This window comes from Macrotis lagotis, chromosome 6, assembly GCF_037893015.1.
Source record: "Macrotis lagotis isolate mMagLag1 chromosome 6, bilby.v1.9.chrom.fasta, whole genome shotgun sequence".
Taxonomy (NCBI): domain Eukaryota; kingdom Metazoa; phylum Chordata; class Mammalia; order Peramelemorphia; family Peramelidae; genus Macrotis; species Macrotis lagotis.
The window spans coordinates 226,192,631-226,208,183 of NC_133663.1; the positions used below are offsets into that span (position 1 = coordinate 226,192,631).

The 15,553-nt window shown below is 33.4% G+C and overlaps 1 protein-coding gene across 1 annotated transcript in view; it reads left to right on the plus strand.

Moving 5' to 3' along the window:
- Window positions 1–15,553, plus strand: part of VEGFD (vascular endothelial growth factor D) — a 65,975-nt gene that overhangs the window by 37,148 nt on the left and 13,274 nt on the right. Inside the window, exons 2-4 of the mRNA XM_074192402.1 lie at window positions 2,739–2,949; window positions 6,312–6,502; window positions 7,734–7,882. Of these exons, the coding sequence (XP_074048503.1) occupies window positions 2,739–2,949; window positions 6,312–6,502; window positions 7,734–7,882 (551 nt within the window). The remainder of the gene's footprint in view (window positions 1–2,738; window positions 2,950–6,311; window positions 6,503–7,733; window positions 7,883–15,553) is intronic.

Sequence of the window (15,553 nt, forward strand, 5' to 3'; positions counted from 1 at the left end):
ATTATAATGATAGGTGGGTTTATTATAATGAGAGGTGGGGGGGAACATGACTTGGATCACTTGGTTTTGGTCAAAGAACATTATCTGTAGCTATATCACCCATCTAACAAAAGGAAAAATAACATTTCTCAAGGCCTGTCTGAGTAAAACACAGTGGGCTAGAATTCAACAATTCACCTAATTTGAATAAGATCTGAGTTCTTTTGCTCAGTGGCATTCCTGCACTTCAAAGTCTCCCTGAATAACATACAAAGACTGATTTCAGAATGAGGAAGTAGAGAAAGGAAAAAACTCAGTCCCAATTCAATAATTAGTTATAAATACAAGAGGGAAATAAATCATCTCTCTCACTGCTCCATTCTGCACCTACTCAGTTGTATTGAGTATTGAGATGACCCCTATCCATTTCCTCTTTTCTACTACCACCACTATCACCCTATTTAAATACTCATCACGATTCCCTAAGTCTATTGCAATATCTTTTAATTTGTCTCCATGCTTTCAGTCTTTCCTATCTCCTATCCATCATTCATATAGATGCCAAAATCATTTTCTGACTCAGAATCCTTGAACATTTCCTTAAACCATCAGCAGGAATAAATGGAGAGAGGGGAAAATATTAAATATTTATTATAAGTAGTTTCCTTTTGCAAAGCAATGGTCACACAAACAAGACAAACTCTTACCAAGGTGCTCAATTTCTGAGGTAGAAAACACATATAAGAGGCTTCAGATGCAATGCATCTTCTTAATAAAATTTTCTTTAAAACTCTATCAGTATCTGATGTTGAAGTACTTGATGATGCCAAAGGCTTTGGCAATGAAAACTTCATTTTCTGCTTCAAGACTCAGGAATTAGACCTGCTAATGATATGAGAGTGGTGGTGCCAGCAGAAACAGCTTCCAATTGCTTCTTCACAAGGGCGGCTGGAATAATGGTCACAGGTGGAAGACTGGAAACAGGATGAATTAGGTTGGGGGATTGGGGGAGTTCTTGCTCTTTCCTACCTATTGGTGTTGGTCAATGAATAATTAGAATTAATTGTGGGGAAGGCAGACTCCTTCTCTCTCCCCTTAAGGGTTCATCTAGGCAGGCCTGGGACTTGGACTCTCTCTAGCAGAGCCTGAGGAGAGCAGTAAAGGAGGTGGCAATTCCTTGACAGAAGTGGTCCTTTTCCATCATAGCCTCTTATCTCCATCCTGTACACTTATTTCACTGGAATCTTTGTTATAATGATCTATGCATGATCATTGTTGGAAGGGTTGTGAGAAATCTGGGACACTGTTACATTGTTGGTGGAGCTGTGAACTCATCCAACCTTTCTGGAGAGAAATTTGGAACTACGTCCAAAGGGCAACAAAATATGCATATCCTTTGATCCAGCAATAGCACTACTGGGTCTATACCTTGAAGAGATGATGAAAAAGGGTAAAAACATCACTTGTACAAAAATATTCATAGCCGCCCTGTTTGTGGTGGCAAAGAATTGTCCTTCAATTGGGGAATGGCTTAGCAAAATGTGGTATATGTATGTCATGGAACATTATTGTTCTATTAGAAACCAGCAGGGATGGGAATTCAGGGAAGTCTGGAGGGATTTGCACGAACTGATGCTGAGTGAGATGAGCAGAACCAGAAAAACAGTGTACATCCTAACAGCAACATGGGGGCAATGATCAATCTTGATGGACTTGCTCATTCCATCAGTGCAACAATCAGGGGCAATTTGGGGCTCTCTGCAATAGAGAATACCATCTGTATCAGGAGAAAGAACTGTGGAGTTTGAACAAGGACCAAGGACTATTACCTTAAATTTAGGGAAAAAAAACTGATATCTTATTGTCTGATCCTGCTATCTCTTATACTTTATGTTTCTACCTTAAGGATATGATTTCTCTGTCATCACACTCAATTTGGAACAATATATACCATGGAAACAATGTAAAGACTGACAAATTGCTTTCTGTGGGGGGAGGGTGGAGGAGGGAAGTAAGATTAGGGGAAAAATTGTAAAACTCAAAATAAATAAAATCTTTTTAAAAAGATGACTTAAACAAGTGAACAACAACAGGAAAGAATAGTCTGAAGGTCATAAGCTTCATATTTTATTTTTCTCATCAAATTTGATTTGGGCAATTCACCTAACTTCTCAGTGTCTCCATTTATTTATGAATCAGAGATGAGCATGTTGTTAGGTGGTCTCTCAAAAATATTGTTTCCTCAGTTTCCTCAACTGTAAAAGAATTAGCTACTGAGAAAGGAATGGCAAACCACTCCAATATCTTTGCCAAGAAAACCCTAGATGAGCTTATGAAGGGTCAGGAATGACTGAAACAACCTAACAACAAAGATGTCCTTCTAGTATATATGAATAGCCTATCAGCTTGCTCAGCTGATGCAACTTCCCATTGTGGAAGAGTTTGAAAGTAGGTTTCTAGGAAACTAGTGATGACAGAGTTGTATCAGTCTAATGGGATCTACACAAAAGCATAACATTTTAAAATTCTTTAAGTAGCTCAGAATAAAGGCTAAAAGTTCATTATCATGTTAATCAATGAGCCAATATATCTAAAGTCAGAATTACTGGAAATAAGACTTCATAGGTTTCTGGTACTCATTTGTTCTTTCTTGGATACTTTTAAGATTTCTTTGATTTCTAAAGTGATAACAGTTATTTGAAGTTATCAAGAAAAACTGAAACATGAGTAATACTTTCAAAAATCCACTTTTCTTTTAGCGGGCATCTCAGTCACTGATAGAACGCTCAGAACAACAGATCCGGGCTGCATCTAGCTTGGAGGAACTTCTCAGAATCACTCATTCTGAAGACTGGAAGCTATGGAAATGTCGACTGAAGCTCAAAAGCTTAGCTAGTATGGATTCCCGCTCAGCCTCCCATCGCTCCACCAGATTTGCAGCAACATTTTATGACATTGAAACACTTAAAGGTAGACCATTGGCTATACTTCTCTCTTGTAAAACTTTTGCTATTGACCATCTATATCATTAGTTTCAATATGTTTAAATAAAACAGGTAGACATAAAACAGGTGTGCACACACATACACACACCCATACATTGAGTGCCTTGAAAATTTTAGTTATTAATAGTTTAAAACTGCAGCAAGACTTTGGAACACCCTGGGTGTTATCTCATTTGAAATTATTCACACAAAGCTTGTGAGAATTTATTATTCTTATTCATGTAGAAACTCTAATTTAGAAAGGGTAAGAAACTTGTCTACTCTCTTACAGATATTGAATGGCAGGGTTGAAACTTGAAGCTCCTGGGTGTGGTATAGTAGGAAGAATCTCTCTTACTAATATTACTGCCTCCATTGAAATGGTAGTTTTGTGTTTCCATATCAAGATAGAAATCTTTTGGACTGGAACTATTGTAGGTTACCTGGCAAGATAACAGAACTATGTACTAGGAAAAATCACATGCCCTGTTCAAGCCCTTCTTTCATTCTATGGAGTCATATCTATATGCTTCTGAATAGAAGTTTCTCTCATATAAATAATTGATTGCTACACTCATATCCACTATCATGATTTAAACTAATGATAAGGATCAGAAACTATTATTATAATGATAATTCTTTAGTTCTTTTTTTTTCCTTCCTGGTTGAAGAAAAGAAGAAAATGAATACAAGAGGTTTATTCTAGACCAAGGGCTGCTAACTTAGGGTCTATAAACTTGGATAGGGAAAAAAATACAGTTATCCTTTCCACATCATGGCTCCCCATTATGAGTTTCACTATTTCACAGGCTGGCATGTAAAATTAAATGAGAATTTTGAGGCAGTTCTGTGAAAGCCTCCAATTCAAAATGTCATCAAAAGATGACAGAAAAAAAAATTTAGGGACTCAGAAATATATATAATATTGTATAATATCTATATAGTTTACCTTTTAATTCCATAATAATTCATACTTCTTCTCTGGCACAAAGGGAGGGCCCAAAATTTCATGCAGTTTTTTTCAAATTATGGGAATACTATTTCCATGATATGAAAGAGAAAACTGTACATCTTTCATTTTACTAATTTCTAACTAATATTTATCATTTCCTCCAATTATGAATATATGTACCAATAAGTAAAGGTTCATAGACTTTAGTAAACTGCCAAAGGGGTCTATGACATTTTTTAAAAAATTGATAAACTCAATGCAAGATGCAACCTAACCTTTGCTTTTCCATCTCTAAAGATATTCATCCTTAGATTTCATCATTTATCATTATTATGCATTTCATTAAAAGCTAATTAATGTAGGTATCATCAAGTGATAAACACAAAAAATCTAATAAAATTATAAAAGAATAGAAAATAGAAAAATAGAATATGGATAAAATAAAAAATAATTGAAAAGGTAATTTTTCCCCACAAAAATGTCATCCAATTTAAGTATTCATTTTAAATGAAAAATAGAGAATTAAATTATTACTTCATTAATGACTTCTTTGAGTGAATATGTATATTTATAAAATACTGAAAAAGCAGAATTCTTAAAGATTTAAATACTTTCCTATAACTATAACTGAAAAAAATAATGCAACAAAGTCAGAGTAAACTCTACAGCATATCTAATGTTTAATATTTTGCTAAATATCTGGTAGTTTAAGTTTTGGGGGAATGAATAAGTACAGAATGAGAAAATTAGGTGAAAGTGAAAAATAAGGGGGTTGACAAAAAAGAGGGTTTAGAAATAAACCCTCAGTCCTATTTTAGTTATTTTAACCAGAAACCTTAGTTTTTTCGAATTATTCTCTGATTATAAAGTCCTAAGGGAAGACATCATTTATCTAAGCACCCAGAACATAGTAAAGTTTGTTGAATATGTATTTTTCATAAGGGGTAATGATAATACATAGTATTTATTTACTATATGTCAGACACACGATAAATTCCTTAGATATGTTCTCTCATTTGATCTTTACAACACCCCTGCAAGGTAAATACTATTATTATTGCCATTTTATAGATGAGGAAACTGAAGAGAACAAAGGTTAAGTGATTTGCCCACACAGCTAATAAGTGCCTGGGGTTGTCTTTGTACTCAAGTCTTTCTGATGACCCATGGCTCAGTACACGATCCAGAGTGTTCTGGTAATAATGCAAATTGACAAAGACATAAAAAATTTTAAAAATAGATTAAAAAACCTATATCTTGATCATAAACTGATCATAAAAATAAAATATTTTCCAAGAAGATATACAGATCTAAAAGCAAATATTTGAATATCTAAGTGTCAAAATTTAACAAAATATAGCAAAAGGCTGCATTTTACAAGAAAAAAGTAATTTCCTTTTCATTAATATTTGTTTATTTTTTAGGGGTTTTTTGCGTGGCAAATGGGGTTAAGTGGCTTGCCCAAGGCCACACAGGTAGGTAATTATTAAGTGTCTGAGACCGGATTTGAACCCAGGTACTCCTGACTCCAGGGCCGGTCCTCTATCCACTGCGCCACCTAGCCGCCCCGTTTCCTTTTTATTGATAGCAGGTTTTTACCCCTTTTTCTTTCTCTTCTATTTTATTCTTGCAAGCACAGTTAGAACATTATTTTGTCTTTAGGTCTTTATTTCATCATCAATGATTCCTGGACATTTCATTATGAAGCAATTTATGGAAACATTAGACTGCTAAATTTTCCATTCATTGTCATTGTCTAAAATATTATTCCTTTGTGATATATTATTATTAAAATATATAGTTCTACATAGGTCTATGAACATGTGCCATTCAAATGGAAGCACTTGTCTCTGGCTAGGATCCTATAAAATTCATAATAAATGCCATTCAGCTTAATGTATTTTTATTTATCTTCTCATTAATCAGCTTTTCCAGATGAACTCTGTGTGGCTATAAAATGGATTGGATGATTTTCACCAAAGGAAAATAAAATAATTACCAGCACCTATATCAACTACTATGGTCTCTCCATGGATGAAGTTAAGAAGGAAGTCTCCCCCTTAAAAAAATTAGTATTTGATCATATAAACTGATTAAAATAATTAGCAAATGGAAGAAATGAACATTAAAAACATGAAAATATACCATTTCTATAGCTACTGATCATGCATTAGAATTACAAAAAAATTTTGCTTAAATTACAGTTTTCAAGGGCAACTAGGTCGCACAGTGGATAGAGTTGATGCTGGCTCTGGAATCAGGAGGACCTGGGTTCAAATCCGATCTCAGACACTTAATAATTACTTAGCTGTGTGACCTTGGGCAAGTTACTTAACCCATCGCCTTGCAAAAACCTAAAAGAAATTACTATTTTCAATTAATTTCCTTTTTTTCAGTCATAGATGAAGAATGGCAGAGAACTCAATGTACTCCAAGAGAGACCTGTGTAGAAGTGGCCAAAGAGCTGGGGAAAAGCACTAACACTTTCTTTAAACCCCCCTGTGTGAATGTATTCCGATGTGGAGGCTGCTGCAATGAGGAGAGCCTTCTTTGTATAAACACAAGCACATCATATGTTTCAAAACAGGTAATGCACATTTTTATGATCCCTATAAAGAAATGCAAGTATTAATGCCCCAAATCAGAGAACGATGCTAATGACTCAAAATGTGACAGTGAAATTATTCATGATAAATAAAACTTCACATTGTCTTGTCGATAAAAGATATTTATCAGCCCAAGAAAAAACCTCTTTCAAAGCCTATTCTTATGTGGGTGCTTAATGAAACAAATACTGTATATGTGGGTAGTGAGAAAAAATATGGCAGCTTGCATGACAATAACTATGGTTTAATTAAGAGACACGATGCTGAAAAGCTTAAAAATCAAATTAGAATCTTTTAGTATCATTATTATTTTATGTTTGTTGTCATACTCTTCCATAATCTTTCTTCTTAATGTTTTCTTAACTTCTTTGTAAAAGCTGATTTTCTGATAAAATTATATATGAACTAAAAACATTTGTTCATTTAACTACTTATACTAAAATGGAATAGTAGAACTCTGGTTTTATATGATACTAATGGTCAAATTACTCATAATTTTTTTTAGTTGGAATGGGGGAATTTCTGTAACTAAATGACAATGGAACAATTCAATAGTGTGTAATGTTAGATATTTGAGGAAATTCTGACCTCTACTGTTCAAAAGTTAAAAGTAACCATAAGTAACAATTGTCAGAAATAAAGTTTACATAACATGACAATAATTAGTCTATGTGATTTAAAAGATATTTTTGTAGCAAATATGAAAATTTGCACAAGGATGACAAGAATAAAAAACAGAATGGAATAAATAAAACTGTTTTATGAGCAATCATAAATAAATCCCAGCCATTGGCCCAAAATTGGTTTACCATAGTAAATGTTTGTTTTTATTCAGTTGTTTTCCGCTGTGTGCAACTTATTGTTACCCCCATTTGGGGTTTTCTGGGGAAAAAAATACTATCATAGTTTTTCATTTCCTTCCCAAGCTCATTTCACAGATAAGGAAACTGAGGAAAACAGGGTTAAATAATTTGCCCAAAGTCATAAGGTTAACAAAAGAAATGGGGGGAAACCCCCTATGATGCATGTCCTTTCCAACAACCCATTCTTATGTCCACATTCCTTCAATTATAATTTAATATTCAGTTGACAATTTTCCTGTAGTTACTACCATTGAGAATCAAAGAATGCAAAGAGAAATGTGGAATGTGATAGTTAAAAGAATTTATTTGTAATTAAGTGTGCATTATAATTATCTTTCTTCTCCAACAGCTTTTTGAGATAACAGTACCTTTAACAACTGTACCCGAATTAGTACCAGTTAAGGTTGCTAACCATACAGGGTGTAAGTGCTTATCAACCACTCAACACCACCCTTATTCCATCATAAGGAGATCCATCCAAATCCCTGAAGAGGATCGGTAAGACAGTTGCTCTACTTAATTTTTACAAGTTTTTCCTTTTCTAAAGCTTTATGTGTATAGTATGATTCTGTCTACATTCAACACTCAACAAATATGCATTGATACTAGTCATTTTTTCTTCAAGCTCTGGTATTGCTCTTTCATCACATACCTTCTAGATCACTTCCATTTGCACTGACTACTCTTTAAAGTTGTTGTGTACTAACTCCTTTTTTTTTAAATTAGGTATTAGATGTGAACTGTAGCCAGTCTCAAAAAGGAAGCGATCACATGTGTCTAACACTGAGCATACCCTTTTCCCCTTTTTTATGCATTTTATGGAGTTACAAATTACTACTTTAGCATATCATTTGAGTCCCAGAATAGATTAAACAAAATTCAGGTTATCTTTTTCATATTTAAGGAATCCAAAAGTGCCAAAAAGGTGTGCCTATTGTAGAAGGCTGTCTCAAAATTAAAGATATTGTTGTATTTTGATTATTATTTCTTTTTCTTGTTATTTCTTATCTCACAGTGGGGTGAATAATACTTGTACTACTTACCTCACAGGGATTGTGAGGAAAGCACTTTTATCTCTTGTATTAATGTTTTTTTCTCCAATTTTATTAATTCATCAAATATCCTACAACTTTGGGCTGAAAGATGTTGCTTGGACTAAATTTTTCTTATTAGTATCAATCATTTCTTACATTGGTTAGACCATGACCTTTTCCATTAAGTCATCCATTCATTATTGCAAGATTGACTATAAATTCAGGAAATATTTATCAACTTTGAATATTCCTCCTTTCTCCCTTTTTACCTGAAATGATATAAAATTGATTGAGGTCCCATAAATGAATATGTAGACTAGAAAAAAGGAACAGGACTATATGTGTCCATTTTCTGATTATTTCAATTGAGAGAGATAAAATATCCAGCCCAGAATGCCTTAATTGTTTTCATTTGTAATTTCACTCTAAGATATATTTTATTAATATCTTTAATTCTTTTATTTCATAGATTTCCTACTATATTTCTCCTAATACCTCCTCCAAGAGTCAATCCTTACCACAAAGACTTTTTTTTAAAGTTAGAAAGGATAAAAAAGGAGGAAAAAAACAGCAAACCTGAAGAATAAATTTTTAAAAATATGACTTTTCTGCAATTTTCCATATCTGTGGATCTCTCTCCTCCTGATCTGTGTCTGAGTAGTAAGGAAAAGTCTCTCTTCATGGCTCTTCTTTCTTCCTTATAAGCTTATAACATTCCTTTTCAATTGTTTTGTGGTAGTAGTTCTATTTACTTCAGTGAAGCTTTATACAAATTATTTTCTTGTCTCTGCTTACTTTCCTTTTCATCAATTCATGTAAATCTTATACTTTTCTGTATTCATCATTTCAGTATTTATAACATAGGTCACTTACATTCATGTACCACCATTTGTTTAGTTATTCCTTAATTGATGGGTATCTACTTAATTTTTCCAATTATTACCACAAAATGTTCTTCTCAAAAATAATTTAGTGCATGAAGAGTAGTTTCTTAAATCAAAAGAAGTCTTCAGATATTATCTTCTGTTCTACCATTTAGATTCTGATCACAAAATGCAATTTAAGAATAGTTTGTTTTGCCATGGTTTGGTTTGGTTTTGTTCTGTTGTGCTGATGAGCAGTGATTGATTGGCTTCCCTGTTCCTAGAAGAAAACTTAAATATGCAAATTTCTTCCTACTTACCCATATATGCTCTTGATGTATATTAGATTAGTTTGGTTTTGATCTCAATCAACATTTTGAGAACAGGATATTCACTCAAATAAAATGTTACAATATTTTCTCCATCCCCAATTTGGGTTTTATGTTGATGGTACCCTCCAAATTGATTTCAAATGATGCACATAGGCTCACATTTCTAAATTGAATGAGAAGTCAAAGAATGGGCCTAAGAGATCGTTTTAGCCAGTTAATTTATTTTGCAAACAAGGAAGCTAAGACACAGAGAAGTTAACTCACATTTATTTAACATAACAAAGTTTGCAAAGCATTTTTGACAAAATAATACAGTTAGGTAGGTAGCATAAGTATTAATATCTCCATTTGAAAGGTTGGGAAACAGACTCCTGGATATTAAATAACTTGTTCATGGTCACAGAACCAGCAAGTCTCAGAGATAGGATTTGAACCTAGTAGTTAAATGATTCCAAGTCACTGTGCCATACTTTGTAACCCTGCCTCCCTGGCTTCAGGGATTCTGACTCTGGAGGAGAGAGTGAGGCTGATGATTGTGCCCAGCCCTGCCTCACTTAAATCCAATTCACTTGCAAGTCAGGACATCATTGTCCTGAGGTCATTGGTTCTCTTCAAGAATGAAAATGAACAACATGTGTAATAGAAAGTCAAGCACAGAAACCAGATCTCCTGAGTTCTACCTTCTTGTATACTGCAATCCTTTCTCAAAAGAAACAGCTGATACACAGCCATTCCTATTAAACACAGTCAAACACCAATAACTTCTGCTCTAATGAAATCACACAGAGTGAAGAAAGTACTGGGTTCTACTTCCAGACAGCAAAAATATATATATAGATCCAGTGTCATAGCACAAATGACAACTATAAAGTAATGCATGGCCTGCTACAAACCAGTATTCAAATATGCCTAGGATCACAGATGACAAACACCTTAAATGGAAAAGCAACTTGAGCTGAAGGCAGCAGACCTAGAACTAAACACCAGTTCCTATAGCTCACGATAAAGAGAAGTAAAAGAAAATTCCATTTAAATCATATTTGCTACTTAATTTAAAATTTTTTCTAAATGTAAAAAATATGTAGGAAAGGTAGAAAATGAAGAAACACATACAGAACATGTATTCAAAAGTAGTTTTTTGTTTTCAAAAATCATTTTTATTAATATTTCTTTTGTTTTTCAATTATATACATTAGTAGTTTCTACCTATCATTTTTTGCATTTTTTGCAATTGAATTTTCCAATTTTTCCTTACCCTCCCTTCCCTCCTCCCACCCCCCCACAGAAGGCAGTCTAATAATCTTTACATTGTTTCCATGTGATACATTGATTGAAATTGAATGTTTTGAGAGAGAAATCATATCCTTGAGGAGAAAATAAAATATTAAAGATAACAAAATTATGCCGTACATAAGACACTTTTTAAAAAAAATTGAAGGTAATAATCTTTGGTCTTTGTTTAAACTCTACAATTCTTTCTTTGGCTACAGATGGTATTCTCCATCACAGATACTCTAAAATTATCCCTGATAATTACATTGATGGAATGAGCAAGTACATTAAGGTTGATCATCACTCCCATGTTGCTGTTAGGGTATACAGTGCTCCTCTGGTTCTGCTCATCTCACTCAGCATCAGTCCATGCAAGTTCTCTAGGCTTCTCTGAATTCCCATCCCTCTTAGCTTCTACAGGAACAGTTGTGTTCCACAACATACATATACCACAATTTCTTCAGCCATTCCCCAATTGATAGACATTCACTCGATTTCCATTTCTTTGCTACCACAGAGTGGCTAAGAATATTTTTGTACAAGTGATGTTTTTACCCTTTTTCATGATCTCCTCAGGGTATAGACCCAGAAATGGTATTGCTGGATCAAAGAGTATGCACATTTTTGTTGCCCTTTGGGTGTAATTGCAAATAGCTCTCCAGAAAGGTTGGATGAATTCACAGCTCCACCAACAATGTATTAGTGTCCCAAATTTCCCACATCCCTTCCAACATTGAACATTGTCCTTTTCTGGTCATATTGAGCAATCTGATAGGTGTGAGAAGGTACCTCAGAGATGCTTTAATTTCCATTTCTCTAATCAGTAATGATTTAGAGTAATTTTTCATATGACTATGGATAGCTTTGATTTCTTCATCAGCAAATTGCCTTTGCAAATCCTTTGACCATTTGTCAATTGGGGAAATGGCTTGTTTTTTTTTATAAATTTGACTCAATTATCTATATATTTTAGAAATGACTATTGTCAGAAATATTAATTGTAAAAATTATTTCCCAATTTACTACATTTCTTTTGATCTTGGTTACAGGGGTTTTGTTTGTGCAAAAGCTTTTTAATTTAATCTAATCAATTATGTGATTTGTTTTTAATGATGTTGATGGTACCCATCTCATCCTTGGTCATAAATTGCTCCCCTTTCCATAGATTTGACAGATATACTCTTCCTTGATCTCCTAGTTTGCTTATAATATTGTCTTTTATGTTTAAATCCTGTACCCATGTTGATCTTATCTTAGGATAGGCTGTGAGAAGTCGGCCTAATCCAAGTTTCTGCCATACTAACTTACAATTTTCTCAACAGTTTTTTTTTTATCAAAGAGAGAGTTCTTATCACAGAAGCTGGACTCTATGGGGTTTATTAAACAGCAGATTACTGTAATCATTTCCTGCTGTCTCTTTTGCATTTAATCTATTTGTACCACCACTTGATTTCTTAACCAATACCAGATAGTTTTGATGATTGATGCTGTATAAAATAATTTTAGATCTGTTAAGGCTCAGCCACCTTGTTTTGCACTTTTTTCATTAAATCCCTGGATATTCTTTTGTTTGTTTGGTTGGTTTTTGCAAGGTTAATGGTGTTAAGTGGCTTGCCCAAGGCCACACAGCTAGGTAATTATTAGGTGTCTGAGACCAGACTTGAACCCAGATACTCCTGACTCCAGGGCCGGTGCTTTATCCACTATGCCACCTAGCCACCCCAATCCCTGGATATTCTTAAAATTTTGTTTCACCGTGTGAATTTAGTTACAATTTTTCTAGCTGATTAAAGTAATTTTTTGGAAGTTTGTTTGGTAAGGCACTAATTAAGTAGTTTAATTTAGGTAGAATTGTAATTTTTATTCTATTAGCTCAGCCTATCCATGTGCAATTGATATTTTTTCAGTTATTTAAATCTGATTTTATTTGTGTGAAAAGTGTTTTATAATTGTTTTCATAGAGTTTCTGAGTCTGCCTTGGGAGGTAGATTCCCATGTATTTTATATTGTCTGAAGTTACTTTAAACAGGATTTCTCTTTCTAGCTCTTGCTGCTATATCTTTCTAGTAATATATAGAAATGCTGAGAATTTACATGGGTTTATTTTATATCCTGAGATTTTGCTAAAGTTACTATTTGTTTCTATTAGGTTTTTTTAGATGATTTTTTAGGATTCTCTAGGTATACCATTATGTTATCTGCAAAGAATGAGAGTTTTGTTTCTTCCTTCCAAATTCTAATTCCTTCAATTTCTTTTTCTTCTCTTATTGCTGAAGCTAATATTTCTAATATAATATTGAATAGTAGTGATAACAGGCATACTTGTTTCACCCCTGTTCTTATTGGAAATGTCTCCAGCTTATCCCCATTGCAAATAATACTGATGGTTTCAGATAGATACTTCTATTCATTCTAAGGAACAATCCATTTATTTCTACATTCTCTAGTGTTTTTTACTAGGAATGGGGGCTGTATTTTGTCAAATACTTTTTCAGCATCTATTGAGATAATCAAATGATTTCTGATAGGTTTGTTACTGATATAGTCAATTATACTGACGGTTTTACTGATATTGAACCAACCTTGCATTCCTGGGATAAATCCTGCTTGGTCAAAGTGTATAGAATCATTCTAGTGATAACTTGCTGTAATCACTTTACTAAGATTTTATTTAAGATTTTTGCATCCATATTCATTAGGAAAATTGCTCTATAATTTTCTTTCTCTGTTTTGACTCTTCCTGGTTTAGGTATCAGAACCATATTGGTGTCATAGAAGGAGTTAGGCAGAGTTCCATCTTCACCTATTTTTTCCCAAAGAGTTTATAAAGAATTGGAACTAATTATTCCTTAAATTCTTGATTGAATTCACTTGTGAATCCATCTGGCCCTGGAGATCTTTTTTTCTTTAGGGAGTTCAATGATAGCTTATTGAATTTCTTTTTCTGAGATAGGGTTATTTAGGTATTTAATTTTTCCTCTTCATTTAACCTGTGCAACTTATATTTTTGTAAATATTCATCCGTTTCACTAGATTATCAAATATATTGGCATACAGTTAGGCAAAATAATTCTGAATTATTACTTTAATTTCCTCCTTATTAGTGGTGAGTTCACCTTTTTCAATTTATGATACTAGTAATTTGGATTACTTCTTTCTTTTTTTAAAACAAATTAACCAAAGGTTTAATAATTTTATTGTTTTTTTCATAAAACCAACTCTTGGTTTTATTCAATAGCTTTCTTGCTTTTGATTTTATTATTTTTTCCTTTAATTTTTAGAATTTCTAATTTGGTATTTAATTGGGAGTTTTTAATTTCTTTTTTTCCTCTAGATTTTTAGTTGCATGCTTAGCTCATTGATTTCCTCTTAATTTTATTCATGTAAGCAATTAAAGATATAATATATTCCCTAATAACTGCCTTAACTGTATCCCATAAGTTTTGGTATATTGTCTTGTTATTGTCATTATCTAAGATGAAATCATTAATTCTATCTATAATTTGTTGTTTGATCCACCCATTCTCTAAATTGAGGTTATTTAGTTTCCAATTAGTTTTAGGTCAATCTCTCCATGGTCCATTATTGCATGTGATTTTTATTGCATTATGATTTGAGAAGGAAGTATTCACTATTTCTGTCTTTCTGCATTTGATTATAAGGTTTTTATGCCCTAGTACATGGTCAATTTCTCTGTAAGTGCCATGTACTACAGAAAAAAAAAGTATATTCCTTTCTATCCCCATTTAATTTTCTCCAAAGGTCTATCATGTCTAGATTTTGTAATATTCTAATTACTTCATTAACTTCCTTCTTGTTTATTTTATAATTAGATTTATCTATATCTGAGAGAGGGAGATTGAGTTCTCCTACCAGTAGAGATTTGCTATGTCTTCCTGTAACTCATTCAGCTTTTACTCTAAGAATCTGGATGCTATACCACCTGGTACATACATATTTGGTATTGAAATTACTTTATTGCCTATGGTACCTTTTAAGAGGATATAATTTCCTTCCTTATCTCTTTTAATGAGATCTATTTTTTTTAGGTTTTTGCAAGGCAAATGGGGTTAAGTGGCTTGCCCAAGACCACACAGCTAGGTAATTATTAAGTGTCTGAGACCAGATTTGAACCCAGGTACTACTGACTCCAAGGCTGGTGCTTTATCCACTACACCACCTAGCTGCCCCAATGAGATCTATTTTTGCAGCTGCTTTGTCTGAGATAAGGATTGCTACCTCTGACTTTTTCACTTCAGCTGAAGCAAAATATATTCTGCTCCAACCTTTTATCTTCACTCTATATGTATCTCTCTGCTTCAAATGAGTTCCTTTTAAGCAGCATATTGTACATTATGGTTTTTAATCCACTCTGCTATTTGCATACATTTTATGCATTCACATTCAAAGTTATAATTACTAACTCTTTATTGCCCTCCATCTATCTTCCCTCTGTTTGTCTTTTTCCCTTTTTTCACTTTATCCATATTCCCCAGTATTTTACTTCTGAATATCATCTCTTTCAGTGTGTTTGCCCCTTGTATCCAATCCCCTCCCCTTTCTTTCCCCTTTCCCTTTCCCTTTCTTCCTTTCCTTCCTTCTTTTAGTTCCTCTTTTCCTCCCCTCCCCCTTTCCCTTTTAATATTTGAAAGGAAAGATAAACTTCTT